Here is a 15,079-nt window from a genome sequence, read left to right as displayed (position 1 = left end):
GCGAGGGGAGGAATGGTTAACCCCCCATCTTTTTATACATACGTTTTTTATTTTTTGTTCCTTTTCGTCTTGGGGCTTTCAGCTTACGGAAAAGGAAAGCATCTGATGCGTCTGCTCGCGTGCCACTTTTGATCATACGTTGCCTCTTTGCACAGAGCAGGATCGTTGGGAAAGATGGAGATACAATAAGTTGCTAGGAGTGAAAAGTGCTGCAGAAACCCGGTGGTTTCCTTTCTCCACTGAAGTGACATATTTTTCCTCGGGTTAAGTTGAAAGCACTGCTTGGCGGAGACTGACTGTAGCTGAGAGTGGGTTTGTGTTTTTCTTGCACGGTTAGGTTTCGCGAAGAGCAGCGATGAAGAGGAAGCTGGCACTCTCCGAGATGCAGTTGGTTCTTCTCGTTTTATTGGTGTGGCTACCAACAAGGTGAGAGGATGTTTAATTTTGTTGCTCAGTACAAACGTGTCTGTTAACGGTCTGCTAAGGGTACGCTTGTGTGAGAGGTTATAAAAGTATAGTATGTAGTAATGTAATAAAAAAATCTTTCTCAGCTGTTTGAATGCAGTATTGCATAGTTTCCAGAGCAAATGCAGTAGAAGGTAGTCTAGGGACCATATAAGCCTAATCTCTTGTCCTTAAACAGTTTGTGAATTGGTGCTTTATTTCACCATTAAAAAAAATAATTCCTTTAAATGCCTTGTTGGATCTTAAAGATTTATTGGAGTTACTGTATGACTGTGATTCTGTACCATACAGAACAGTTAAGATGGAGAAATAGATTATCGTGAAGTCAAATAGCAAATCACAGTCTCTAAAATAATGCTCGCATATTTTTTAGTACGGGCATGCCTTTTTTTTTTTTGGTCTTTTTTTTAGTCAACATAACAGAATTCAAAATGATACTTAAGCTTTAAACCTCTAGGTGGAGATAGCATACAACTTCACAATCAGATATAATAAAACAATAGCCTCATTTATTAATCAACTTTTCTTATGTTGTTTGAAGTTCTCCATTTCTAAAGTGACAACATAAGAGAAAGTAATTTTAATCACGTAATAGTTTTGTGTTGCCCACAGTCCCTAAACATGCAATTAATTGTAGTTTGTAACTTCGGTGTACTTGCTTTGCTTCTGACTGCAGTAGGTCTTGTCCTAATACGGCAAGGGTCGTAAGCTAAAAAATGCAAGTTTCCTATGATTTCAAAAGTCTGCATTTATTTTTGTCTATTTTCTAGTGAACAAAATACTTCCTGAAACTATGTTTCCTATTTCACTTTATGCCTAACTATGGTGCAGTATTAGTTGAGTCACAGTGGGCCAGATCCTGCAAACCCTACTCAAGTGAGTAATCTCACTGACGTCAAAGAGACTACATGCGTAATTAAGGAGTTTATGCCTGAGTAAAGTTTGCAGGATTCGACCCTAATTTGATATAATTGCGTGATCTAATTTTTTAGTGGTATCTTGAGTTCAAAAAACTGTTGTCTCTCAAAAAGAAGCTTAAAAAATGGCAGAGACTTACAGTACAGAAATACATTTTAAAAATAAAAAATGAGCCATCCAGTAATTAAAATGAAGAAAAAACTCACACATCAGTAAAATCACACATGACATTTTGGTACGTTCTTTATAAGTTAATCTGATTTGGGTCGATTCTGTGGTTTATGTGATGGAAAGCACAGACTGCAATGATTTACATTTAAGTACTTCCTCCGTGCTGTTGAATTGGGGACCAACATAAAGCCCTGTCTTTAATCATTTTATAGCTTGCTTTAGAGAAAACGTCACCCAAACCTACTTCTGGTTTGGAGGAGGAAGAAAACATGCTTGTTTTTATGGCATTCAGAATGCCTTTATCAGTACTTCATTGAGAGATGATAAATACTCAAACATTTCAGGTTAAAAATTTAGGTGGCTGAAAAAGATATAAATGATAATACGTGTGGCGTATGGTGCTTTACTTCCTTGATACTAATATTCCGGTGTTAAGTAGGTAAGACTGATGAGCTCACGCATTTCACATGCACGGTGCTTAACAATGTTGGCACAGTAACATTTGCATGTGTAAGGCTTTCTGCATGGGAGCGTTTCCCTAGTACACAAAACCTTTGGTCTGGGTGTCCAGCTCCGGGAGGACTGTTCAACACTGCAGCTGGCTGGGCAGCAGATTCATGTTCCAGCCCCTAGTGTTTTCCACAGAGATATGACCCATAAAGGCTGTAACATCTCTTTCTTTATCGGGGAAGTTTGAAACAATCTATAGAGTCTTCTTGACACTTCATTAACGATTTTTTTCTATCCAGCTTTTATAAGGTTTGTCTGCATCTAGTGGAACATCAGGTAGTGCTTTTTATAACAAAATAGCATTTTAGAAACATGAAGGCTATCCACAGCTATCCTGCAGCTTGCTAGTCAGCATCGTTGTTCCCACCCACCAAATACTGACATCAGAGGACTCCCTGAGCATGATCGCTGGAGTTTTCCCTCATGTTAGTTCTTCTCGTCATGTACGTTACATGACCATTGGGTGGAAGCATATCCACAGGATTTATCCAGAGAGAGAGTATACTTAGGTGAGGACAGATAGGATAGAGCTGGAAGGAGACAGTTTTGTGTGTGGGAACCCGGGTTATCAGTCCGGGAGTGACGTGCCACCGAGGCCTGGGAAGCTCTTTTAGGCTTTTGCACCTGCACAGCCAAATGTGTTCGTGGAGCTTGAAGTAGCACTCACGGTGGTGCAATGTTGACTAGAAGTAGAGGCTACTGGAAAATGACTTTTGGAAATTTTAGATAGTATATTGTCGACTCTTATGTTTCTGAACATGTTATATATAAATTGTGTATTCATATACTCTTAACTACACCCTTCCTGTTAGAGGGCAGCAAGTTAAATATTCAAGGCCAGCCTGCAAAAACTGCATGTTGAGTGTACATTAAAACATATCTAGCATTCTCTAAAATGTAAAATGTCCATTTAGATCAGTGCTGGCTGACTCCCTGGAAGACGAAGCTAAGAATAACATCACCATCTTTACAAGAATTCTAGACAGACTTCTGGATGGTTATGATAATCGTCTCAGACCTGGATTAGGAGGTAATAAAAACAATTAAAGATTGATTTTAAAAAAACAGTTTTAATGTTCAGATTTTATGCAGTGATATTCTTCCTTCAGGGTTTTTTTTCCCCTAACAACTGGTATGTATCTTGATAAATTATTTATAACTCTGTATTCACCCAGCTGAATCATTTGAAGTTTGAGGAAGATAACATCTATGAATGGAAAGGAGGCACTTTCACACATTTATCTTAAGTAAAAAGAAAAAAAATCTGGTGATTTAACATAGTAAACCAGAATGAGAACAAAGATAACGTCTAAAGCTGTTATTCCAGTCAGGGAATTTTGGTTGAGCAAGGAATGCAGGCTTGATTCCCTGCAATGCGATGAGTGTATGTTTTCAGAAATCTGCACAAGTGTTTTGTGTGTATGTGTGTAACACATAACATTTTAGATTCATCCCTCATCCCAGTAAATTCAATGGGGATGTTGTATTTTTGACTTCCTTGGAATTAGGGTTTCACTGGTAATTAGCATTTTGTTTCTAGGTACCTTGCATGTATTTGGGCATTTGGAAAAAAAAAAGAAAAAAGGGAATATTGGAGGACAGAGGTCACTGCACTCTTGTGCCATGACTGTCAGTTATTTTTCAAAATGTCAGTTCACATTTTCATTTTAAAGCTGTATGCCAGCTCATGTAAGTATATAAGCAAGAAATTTAAATAATTTGTCTGCTGTTGGAAGTATTACTGTGCAAAAAGATCTCTATGGTATGGGGAGGGGCAGAATATCTTGTTTTTGATAATATTTTATCTACTGTTATTGTTTATCTGCTGTTTATTATATCTAACATAAATATTTATTTATCAAATATAACACTGTTACTATTATTCATTTTGGTAATTGTAATTTTCAACCTGGAGACTGTTTCAGCTTGCTAAAACTAATTCTAGTGCAAAATCCCTGGGAGCCATTCCTGTTCCTGTTGATCTCAGTAAGACCAGGCCCAAAGCTAGAGACCTGCTCTAACTTCCATGGAAATTACTCTAACAACTCCGTTTGATCAAATTAGGAATTAGTTAAAGCTCACAGTTTTTAGCCAACTCTCTTCCATCCTGACCTGTGGCTCCGCTGCTCTTCTGGTTCTGGAGAATCTTGGCTTGCATCTGACACAGCATAAAGTGGGAGCTGGCGCTGGCTGGAAACAGCTTTCTCATTATACATTAATCTTAACCTAGGATATCTTTTCATTTCCATTTCTGGCCTCTGTACAGTGGAGACTTGTGAAATATTTTATATTTAAGGATTTTTTAATTTAGATGATCCATAAAGTGAGACATACACCACTGTTGATGTGAGAATTTATACAGTGATGTTTTACATAGAGATTCAATTTCTTTGCAAAATGCCCGAATTTAAGAATTTAGACATAGTATAAACATACAGTGCCTTGCAGGTGACTTGCAGAAGCATTTCATATCACAAAGCTCGTGTTTAATTGGCAGGGCTTTTAAAATCATGTTTTTTATTAGAAAAATAATGAATAATTCTTTTCTTGTTTACAAAAAGGAATGTGCCGTTTAATGAGAGCAGTCTGCAGTTCCTGTGCATATCATGTATTCTTTTTAATATTAGAATTTACATTATTGAAAACATGAATTTAAAAAATAATTTTCTAATGGATTTTTATTTTAAATTTTCCATTAAACCTACTTCAAAATACCTTCCTCTTTTTCTTTGGCAAGCCTCCTTTTCTTGTTTACAAAAAGGAATGTGCCGTTTAATGAGAGCAGTCTGCAGTTCCTGTGCATATCATGTATTCTTTTTAATATTAGAATTTACATTATTGAAAACATGAATTTAAAAAATAATTTTCTAATGGATTTTTATTTTAAATTTTCCATTAAACCTACTTCAAAATACCTTCCTCTTTTTCTTTGGCAAGCCTCCGTAATTAAACCAAAGTAATTAAAATATACTTTGGGAGCATAAAAATTAAAGCATTAACATCTGTTTGATATTGGCATACATGGCAATCAACCCATGCAGAACATGTGTGAAATGAAACTGTCATGCATATTAAACCGTGATGATTCATGATACATTAATCTTAATCTGCAAGAACACTTCAGTTGTGGATGGAGGGATTCTTATATAAAAGAAGGCTTGTAAAAGCCAGTTGTGATAATCCATGATATGACATATACCAAACACTGCTTTTATACATAATGCATAGTAATTAGGGAGTTTCATACTTCAGGAATTTTGTAGCACTATTCCTTTTTCTCTATTAACCTGCACTCTGAAAATAAAAATGGAAATAATTCATCTTTTTTTTAAACACTATGTGCCTAGTGAGTCCTGATAGTTTCTGAAAGTGTTTTTGCATAGACTACTGCATTTTGACCATGCCACGTCATTAATTTAATATACTTAGTCTCAGTTCTGTTCCACTTGCATTTATATGACTCTGAAATAATTCAGTTGAAACCAGTAGAGCATTTACTTTGGCATAGCAGCTTGCATTATCCTGCTACACTACTATGACTGAGATCACAATCTGGCCTAACATGTGCTACCACAGAAATAGTCCAGGGTCTGAGATGGATTCTTTTAAAGTCTTCTGAAAGCAAGAGTTGTTCACCAGCCCACTTTCACCTGTTGTGAAAGGCATTTTCAGAGATGTCTTACAGCAAAATTTCAGCTCATTGGAAAGAATTATTCATCTTAAAAATGTTTTTAATAATGAAAAGCGTTAGCTTAACACTGGCATTTTAGCTAGTTATCGACCAACAAAATGGAAATGCATAGGCTCCTTCAAAGACTGTATATATAAATTCAACTAAGTAATTGTCTGTTTGTGTCCTGGTTTCGGCAGGGATAGAGTTAGTTTCCTTTCTAGTAGCTGGTACAGTGTTTTGGATTTGGGAATTCGTTCTTGAATTTAGGAATAGATTTATGATTAATTTTACTGGGAGACGGTGTGAGTACTTACAGTATGTAACTTGATGCTTTACTGATACATCGATACACTTCAGAACTGAGTACTATTTTCTATAAACTGTTAAGGCAGCTTTAACTTTTACTGGTGATGCAACTCTGTCATATAAACAGGTTTTGGCTGTTGGCTATTGGCTGTCCTAGCAGCTGGGATCCTTGGATGATGTATGAACACTATAGTGATGAAATAGCCTGCAAAATGGGTGTGGGCAGGGAAGAGAAGACACTGCACTGTCCCCTGAAGCCAGAGACATCTCATATGACTTAGATAATATCCCGACCTACTGTGTTGGTATGGATGGGCATGAGGGTATTCAAGAGGAGATAAATTTTTCTCTGTACTCATTTTATGCTAAGCACAGGATTGCAGCTGGAACACTCCTGACTGCACTTTCAGTTCTGACATGAACTATTTTACCCAAACATTCCATGCCGTTTCTGTTTAGACATCAAAATAAATTACAAGTTCAGTTTCAAAACAAATTCCCTATGTCATTAGCACTAATTTGTATGAAATACAGCCATGCAAATGACAAGTCAGAGAGAGTTTGATTGTTTATGATTTTCTTCAAAATCATGAAGGTATTTTCTTCTATTTATTTGCTGTAATGTTTGCAAGACACTTAGGGTAGCACTGTTCCATAAATCCTTTGATTTTTATTAGCATATAGAAAAAGAAATCCACAAAACAATGGACACTAAAGCTAAGCAAGGGAGCAAAAGAGAATTTAGATCTTCAAATAATGAGACAACAGAACGTTGAAGCTGAGATATAGCTGCATTCGAATCTGGAAGTGATTGAATTATCTGTCTGCTCTGTCTGCTTTCCCCTGCCCCATGGACAGACACGATTAAAGGAAAAAGGGACACAGATTAAGGCAATCCCCTCTTTTAGTATGTTGATGTTCTTGCGTACCAGGTGTATCAGCAAAAACATACCTATTTTTTAAAATGGTAGCTTCTTTTTAAAGATGAAAAAGAGGAAGGAAGGGAGAAGGAATGGAGATGGTGCTAGGATTTTGATTTTCCCCTGCCCCATGGACAGACACGATTAAAGGAAAAAGGGACACAGATTAAGGCAATCCCCTCTTTTAGTATGTTGATGTTCTTGCGTACCAGGTGTATCAGCAAAAACATACCTATTTTTTAAAATGGTAGCTTCTTTTTAAAGATGAAAAAGAGGAAGGAAGGGAGAAGGAATGGAGATGGTGCTAGGATTTTGATATCATGTTGGATACTTCAGTAGTCTTACCATCTCCATAAGCTATTCAGCCTGCTTTGCTTTCTTATGTTGGAAATTGGCAATTTCTGGCAGCTATAGAACTTCTGTCTGTTCTACTCTCCCAAATTTATAAAATATAAGTGAATACAAGACTTAGAAAATATAAAATTTAAATCTTGAATAAAACCACAAAGGGAAGTTACAAGGCCAGAGGACTGGCCTTAATAGCCTGAAGGCCCGATTTTCAACTGCTATACTGACATCGGAAAGAGCTATGCAAATTTATACAATTTGAGGATCTTTCCACAAACTGTGGTCAGTCTCACCAGCTTCAGGAATGGTATTCTCATTGTAACCAAAGAGTTGAATGTTAGTTATTAAAAAACCTGAGGAAGATCAGACAGTAGGTAGGTGAAAACTAAATGCCTCTGTGGTTCCATTTTGAAGGATCCATCTCTGCTGCAAGGTGACTTTCAGATGTTCTGATTGCTTTAAACAAGAACCTCCACTGCATTTCACTTATAGACATACCAAAACCTTTTTTTCACAACATTTTGTAAATAAATTGAGCAGGAAAACCAAAGAGAACTGAGAAGGATTATTGCTGATTATTGCTATCGGAGAGATGGTGAGCCGCGAGCACTTGTGGGTATGATCATTTGTCTTTGCAGCACTGGATATATCGTTGCATAGAATCAGTGTAGTAGTATAGAGTATCAGACTCTGTGATTAAAAGTTGTATGATGTGCTCACCAATATGAGCTAAAAGAGAAAAAAAACATTTTTTCACAGGAAACTCTTCCCCCCCCCCCCCCAGATCAGGAGATATATATATCTATATCTATGTGTGTGTGTGTATGCGTGTGTGTGTTTATCAGAGCTGTATGTCTTCAGTTGCCAGGAAACAAGGCCATGATCATATGCTGATAATCTGGAATATGTTAAATTTAGGGCAGTATATTTATATATCTCTGTGATTCAGAGTTTTTAATCATCTTTAGAAGAGTTTGTAGCTGTAGCAGTCCCCCAGCTGGGCATTCAAAACTTAGTGGTGTTTGTCAGCCTCATCATGCTTAATACATGTTCAGGGTATCCTAAAAGAAGGTCCTTTGACTATTTGTGCTGCAGAACACTACAGGAAAGCTTTCACTACTGTTTTTAAAGGAAAAAGTGCAGTTCCCCTGCTCAGTTCTGGTTGCTTCCTTAGCCCTTACTTGCTCCAGTTTAATCTTTTGGAAATGGTAATGTCTCTCTGCCAGGGCTAGTGCAGAGCAATTCAGAGCAGCACTTGCATTTTCTGAAAGCCCACTATCTATGTAGTTATGCCAGGATACAAAGGAGTAAACTACTGTATGCTCTTGGAAGGGTCACATGGAATCTGGCCATAATAGTGCTTTCAGAGGAGTCAGCGAGAAACTCAGATTAATTTATGTTAGAGTTGTGGATAATGTATACTGGCAAAAAGCATTCCTTGTAAAAAATGGAAAAGCAATAGAGAGGAGGATATGAAAATCTCATTTAATTAGTTATCCAGGGCATGCAGATGGTGCTAAAATCCAAGAACAGAACTAACTCAGTAGCTACAAGCATTCTAGGGAATGAATCATTAGGAAAGTGGAAGGATAAAAAACCCTCAGAAACTGTTGTGATACTGAAGAACAAACCAGCAAAAATGATGTAGGATAGGATAGTGGCTGAGCAGCTAAACAAAACTTATTTATTTATTTATTTATTTATTTATTGAAATTCTGTGGATAAATTGACAGTGAAGACATCAAAATAAAATTAACATTACAACTGTGCGGAGTATTGCAATCGGGGAAAGTGTTGCACTGTGCAAAGTGGCAAAATGCTATGCTTCACAACAGTTAACAAAAATCTAGGTACTTTACAGTAAAGTTTATATGCCCATAAAGGAGCTTGTCTGGGAGGATCTCCCAGTTCACTGAACATGTATATTCAGTACTTTTTTTTTTTTTCCTGGCAAAGCATCAGCATTTGCTTCTAATGCTAGAAATACTGCTGATGACACTAAGGCTGAATTAAGGCTTTGCTTACTTTTATCTCAGCTACAAGGAAGACATGAAAGCAAATACTGCAGATTTCTGTGGAGCTCATTGGAGCTCATTGTAAATCAGACTGACGGGATGGTTTAATTTTTCAGCCAGATTTGATGGGCTAAGACAAATATCTCCTTTTTTCAGCAATACATTTATTCTGGGTTATTTAGAAACTGGTTGAAAAGCAGTGGCCTTGCTGATACCCAGGTATTCTACTGTTGACTGCTTCCCACTAAGGCCTCTTATCATGTTACATAAATCTTGCAACGAGTTTGCTATCCGAAATACAGAGCTGCTTCTCACTCAGTCTGACTAGTTTTAATAGCCAAGTACCAAAGGATTGCAATATTACAGTTCCAAAATTTTTATTACCCTTGTGAAATGATACAATTTATGTAATGCCACCTGAATTGGAAATACAATTATTATTTAAATAATCTAACTCTGAAACGTTTTCAGAAATATTTAAGCGCATTAGAAATTCATCCAGGATATCTTTGGGGGATTTTAATGGATTTCGTGAGTTTTAGTAGTGGATTTTAACCAAGCAAAAAGTAAATTTAAAATGTAGAAATCAATGTATATGTTGCTTACAATGAAAAAAATGTTAGTCATTCTGTGGCAACAGAGACACATTTTGTAATACAAAATTAATAATATTCTGGGTTACACTAAAAGGTGTGCTTATAAACAGTATCAGGGAAATCCTTTAATGTTTACTGCTATGATGTAGCCATGGAGTACTCAGTTTCGTATATTCTTTGTATAGGAGACACACAGAAAGTTACGTTTCAAATCTTATCTTTAATAAGTTATACCAAAAAAAGAGTGCTAACTAAAGAACGTAAGAAGGAAGCTATAGAGGTCTCTTACTCAATTGTATAATCATCTAAAGGTATTAAGAAAGTTTTGGTGAAGAACTGTTAAACCAGCAGTTAATAAAAGCATTGATGCTCTTTGAATTTTTTAGTTTTAGATATATAGGACACAGACAATATTTGGAATACACTGTCCCTCACAGAGCTGGAAAAAAGAACCTTAGGAGTGTGTTTGATTTAAGGAAAAATGGTAGTTACATCATGCTGTGATATGAGTAGGCATCACTGTTTTAGTGATGTTGATTTCTGCTCATGTGACAAGAACCAATATTTAAGCAGATAGTCATGCATAACTTTCTTTCAAGACAGTTCATTGGCAAGTTTTGACATTTTATTTTCAATGGAAACTAAAAACTTGGGATTAAATGGACATGCAGAACTCCTTCAGCTTCTTTGTTTAGAAAAGGTTGGGTTTTTTTAACCTTAGTTCTTGCAGCCTCTAATGGCAAATATATATTTAAGTATATTTCCTGTATTTTAGCACCCCATAAATAAAAACTGCCATGAGTCACACCTCTTACTATGTATTTACATTCTGCATAGCACAACTGCTTCTACTCCATTCAAGGCCTGACTGTGGTGAAAACAATGTAACAATACTATTTTTATTTATGAGACATAATCTAAAGTGATAAAAAAAGAATAAATATTACTTTTTTTCCCCTCCTTACCTTTACTAGGCAAGCTCATGACTATTAGGCCAATGATGGTGGTTTTCAACACAGTTGCAGAGGTAATGGTTGCTCAGAGAAGTGGTGGAGTCTCCATCTTTGTGGAGACACTCAAAATTTGACAGAGTATGACCTGGGCAACCTGATCTGTCTTCAGAGCTGGTTCTGCTTTGGACCTTCCAGAGGTGCTTTTTAAACTGAATTATTCTAAGATTCTGTGACTTACAACCAGCAAGACATTGAAATAGTGGCTGAAGTTTTCAATCTTAATTGGCAACTCTGAAAAATTAAATTTAGAATGTTAGTTCTAGAAGATATAGCTGAATAAAAATACCTGTGTAGATGAAAGGTTTAGACTGCCTATGGACAGCAGAATGCACAGTGTTGTACAACTCTTGAGCTTATTATTCATAAACAATCCGCTGTGATGAATAGAAGATTTGGGGTAAACGGGAAGGGTCTGGAAAAATGCAGAGGTCATATCCTTTTTTATGGTCTTTGCCTTGGATTTTCTAACATTCAGCAGAAGCTGGGACTTGACTAAGACTGAAAGTGACTCTTGCCACATTTTTCCCACTATCACCATAACCTGGAGTCCTGAAAAGGGTTAAACATGGGAAAAGACAGTATTTTAAAGGAGAGGCACTGTATTTCATTGAATCATTCCCGGTTTACTTTGTCATCACTAGATGGACAGCGTACAGGGAACTGAAAAGCTGTACACCACTGTGTGTCCTAGAGCTCAACACCTCATCAGGAAGCTCCCGGGAACCTCTAAACCCTGCCCTTCTGAAGTGTCCTGACGGACGTCTTTCTTTTTGTTCTTCTGTTTTCATAGTTGCCTTTTCCCTTTCTAAATACCTATCGATTTCATACATTCTTCTAGAAAATGCCCAACTCTGCTTTTTGACCAAAATTCCATGAGTTTATTTCACTCCGTCTAAATATAGCTTTCCCCAAATCCAGGCCAGACATGCCATGTAAATAGAGCTGTCTAATGTTGCGTATTTTTTTTGTGGTATGAAACCCAGATTTGCCTTACCCTCCTCCCAGGTACAGTCGCTTACGTCCAGCTGCCTGAAAGATTTCGTATCTAATGAAACTAGATTGGGGAAGTTGAAATGATGCGAAGGCAGACTCTTGGGTCGGTAGAAAGCAAAGATCCTTCTCTACCCACAGATTGTACGGCCTTCCTTTTGTGCCGATACCATTTTGTTGGTGTTGTTGAGTGGTCTGAGATAGATCTGTTGTTCTGGCAGTATTCCTGACTACATATTCCTGCTTCTGTTTTCTTGGTGTGCCACCATATCATGACCATTTTTAAGAATAACCTTTTCAATGCACAACCTAGTGCATCCAATTTTTAGAATTAGTAGTGTGTAGAGAGGTATTTCATCAACAAGGATCATGCAGAAGGACTTTGTAATTGCCTGTACATTAAAACTGCATCTGCTTTGGTTTTTACAGTATTTTGGTCTGTATTAATTGTTGGTATTAGTAGCTCTTATTAGTGGCTACTATTAGTATCTAACAGTAGCTTCTAAAGACTCCAAGAAACAGATACGAAGTAGAACATAACGCTGTTTTTCAACAACCTAGCATTAGGGCAATACAAGCCAAGGTGAAAAACCACTATGAGCAAGGAACAGGGGAAAGGGCAGGAGGGCAGGACAAAAGAGTTGGAGAGTGAAGGAGGGAGATGAAATGGTGATACTAAACATTAGCCACTTTTAAACAACTGGCAGATTAAGACAGCTGAATGAGTTTTTTCAAATATCCTTTGGAAATTTGAAAGTAGAATAACGTAAGCAGTTTTATCATTATGGTATATACATGTATTTAAATTTCTGACATTAATGTTTTTCAACAATGAGTCATCTGTCTCAAAAAGCAGCTATAGAGGATGTATCAGATAACGTTTTGTGTTACTGTACAATTCACCAGGCTAAATTAAAACATCAGCAGAAGATTTTGAATTAATACTGTGAAAAGTCTAATAAATTTTAATGATAAGAATCAAAGCACTTTAATATGCCAAGATTAATCTTTAAACACATTTTTATGTCTGTTTTTTCCAGGTTAATGCTCGAATTAAATTAATCACAAGCTAAAGGAAGTTTTGTTTACCACTGTCATCCTAGTAATAGTTTGCTTTATAACGCAGAGTATGTCAGCACTGGTTTTCTGAAATTGTCTGTACATCAGGAAGGTATGATTCTGCTAACCTTCTGGAAGTGGTGTTGCTATTTGGGAACCATTTGTGTGATTACTTTGTAGCACATGGCTCTTGATTTACATTCCGTAATTCCTTGCCATATGTTGAGGGCTATTTAATAATTAGAGCAGTTAACTCTGTGAAAACAGCGTAAATCAATTTCCCTCTTACCTGGGATTATTGTGCACATCAGAGGACATGAAACATTTTAGTAAAGTTCTGTAGCTGCAGTTAGAGATTGGATTTAGTTGTATCTGACCAAATTACATTTATTTTTTATGTCTGTACATACATATTTGGTCCTGCACATGCATTTTTTTTGTTGAACCAGTAGAGATCATGCATCCTAATCTGCAATTGGTTTGGGAAAAACATGGATGCCCCACGTTCCATCTGCTTAATCTGTGTTTTTTACAAACTGTAAGTTAAGTGTCTTGTAATCTTGTAGTGTTATGACTAATAGAGTTGACTGCAGTCCGAATTCAGTGCCATGGACCACTGACCTTCACTATGTTCTGAAACATATAATTCAATAAGAATCAGTTAAAAATGGATGTACGCTGTAAAACCTACATGTCCATTAGATGTACATCATGGCTTTTCTCACAGCAGTGACACTGAAAATGTGTGAGAGAACTCAGACTACTTTGCAGAAGGGGTGACTTTTATATCTGAGTAAATACAAAAGGTATGTGAGGGTGAAGTAACCGGGAGGTATGATCCACCATTGGTAATGGAACAGATCCATGTCTCCAAGCCCCAGTACAGTGCTCTGTTTTACAGGTCACATAATTTCTAACACAAATTTGACCTGAGCGGAGAGGTTTATGCAGGAGATATATTCCACCTGGAAGATGACTTCTAAATAAGCTGTTTTTTGAAACTCCTATTTTTTTTCTTGAAGTGTTTATAGGCTGCTTGTATTTGTGATCTTTCATGTGAATGTAGTTTCCTGGGGTTACCTATCTGCGTTTAACATCTTCTTCTGTTTTAATTTAAAAAATTGCATCCTCTTGATCCCTTAAATACCTGAATCTCAGGAAAGCAATGTGTCTTCTGACTGAAAGATTGCCCTGTCGTTAGCAGTTCTTCTTCTCTTGGTCTCCATTGCTTGGTGCCGATTCTCTCATCCGAGAGAGGTAATTGTCTTCCAACACATTCCCTGCTTTTTCTTTCTTGTATCCATTCTCAGTTGTCCTAAGATAATAGGTTCTCCAGACCACTTCTATCAGGAGATTGGGAGTTATTAGAGCCATCCTTTTCCATTCCCTCAAGTGTGTGAGCCTTTCAGCAGAACAGCAGAGCAGAAAGGGAATGGAGGGGAAGGAGAATCTGCATTTATCTTTAAGAATTTAGAGGTGGGTTGAAGGGACAATTCCTGCCCTGAATACACCAGCCTAATGTTCTAGATATTTCCTTCTGACTGACAATCTAAAGGCTACTGTAGATGCCTTTTTATTCTCATTTTTTGAAGTAATTTACATTTGTCACAATTTATAGGCTCACTGAATGAGGAATGAAGTCCCTCTGGATGAGAAGAGGCTGAAGAACAGTTGTAGTGTGGAGTATATAAATGAGGAAAAACAGAAATCTGAGCCTTCGATTCAGTGCTGTGTTGATAAAACCCCTCTGGCATCCTGAGGGTGTGCCATGGCATTTCACGGACTGTCCTTACCAGTGTCCATAGTGTTAACTGAGTACCAAACAGTGAACTTCTTTCTACTAGATCTTTAAATGTGAATTTGGTGCTGCATTGCTTCATGCAGTTTCTGAACAAAAGGGAAGATATTTCCTCCTGGAAAAATAAATAAATAAATAAATATGAGAAGGGAGAAATATAAATGCCTGTTGTTTGAGATAAGGGAATGGTCACATCCTTAATAATCCCTTTCTATCTGCTGGGTGCTAAAAGCTGTCAGAGAATTCTTTTTTTTTTTACCAGGCGTTTTGTCTTTAGTTGACCATAAAAAAAATGAA

The 15,079-nt window shown here is 36.9% G+C and overlaps 1 protein-coding gene across 1 annotated transcript in view; it reads left to right on the top strand.

Annotated features, from left to right (window-relative positions):
* GABRA2 (gamma-aminobutyric acid type A receptor alpha2 subunit) overlaps window positions 1-15,079 on the top strand; it is a 67,514-nt gene that overhangs the window by 3,735 nt on the left and 48,700 nt on the right. Inside the window, exons 2-3 of the mRNA XM_009283587.2 lie at window positions 338-426; window positions 2,979-3,094. Coding sequence (XP_009281862.2) covers window positions 338-426; window positions 2,979-3,094 — 205 coding nt within the window. The remainder of the gene's footprint in view (window positions 1-337; window positions 427-2,978; window positions 3,095-15,079) is intronic.

This window comes from Aptenodytes forsteri, unplaced genomic scaffold (assembly GCF_000699145.1).
Source record: "Aptenodytes forsteri isolate BGI_AS27 unplaced genomic scaffold, ASM69914v1 Scaffold102, whole genome shotgun sequence".
Lineage (NCBI taxonomy): Eukaryota > Metazoa > Chordata > Aves > Sphenisciformes > Spheniscidae > Aptenodytes > Aptenodytes forsteri.
This window is presented reverse-complemented; position numbering and strand designations above follow the sequence as displayed.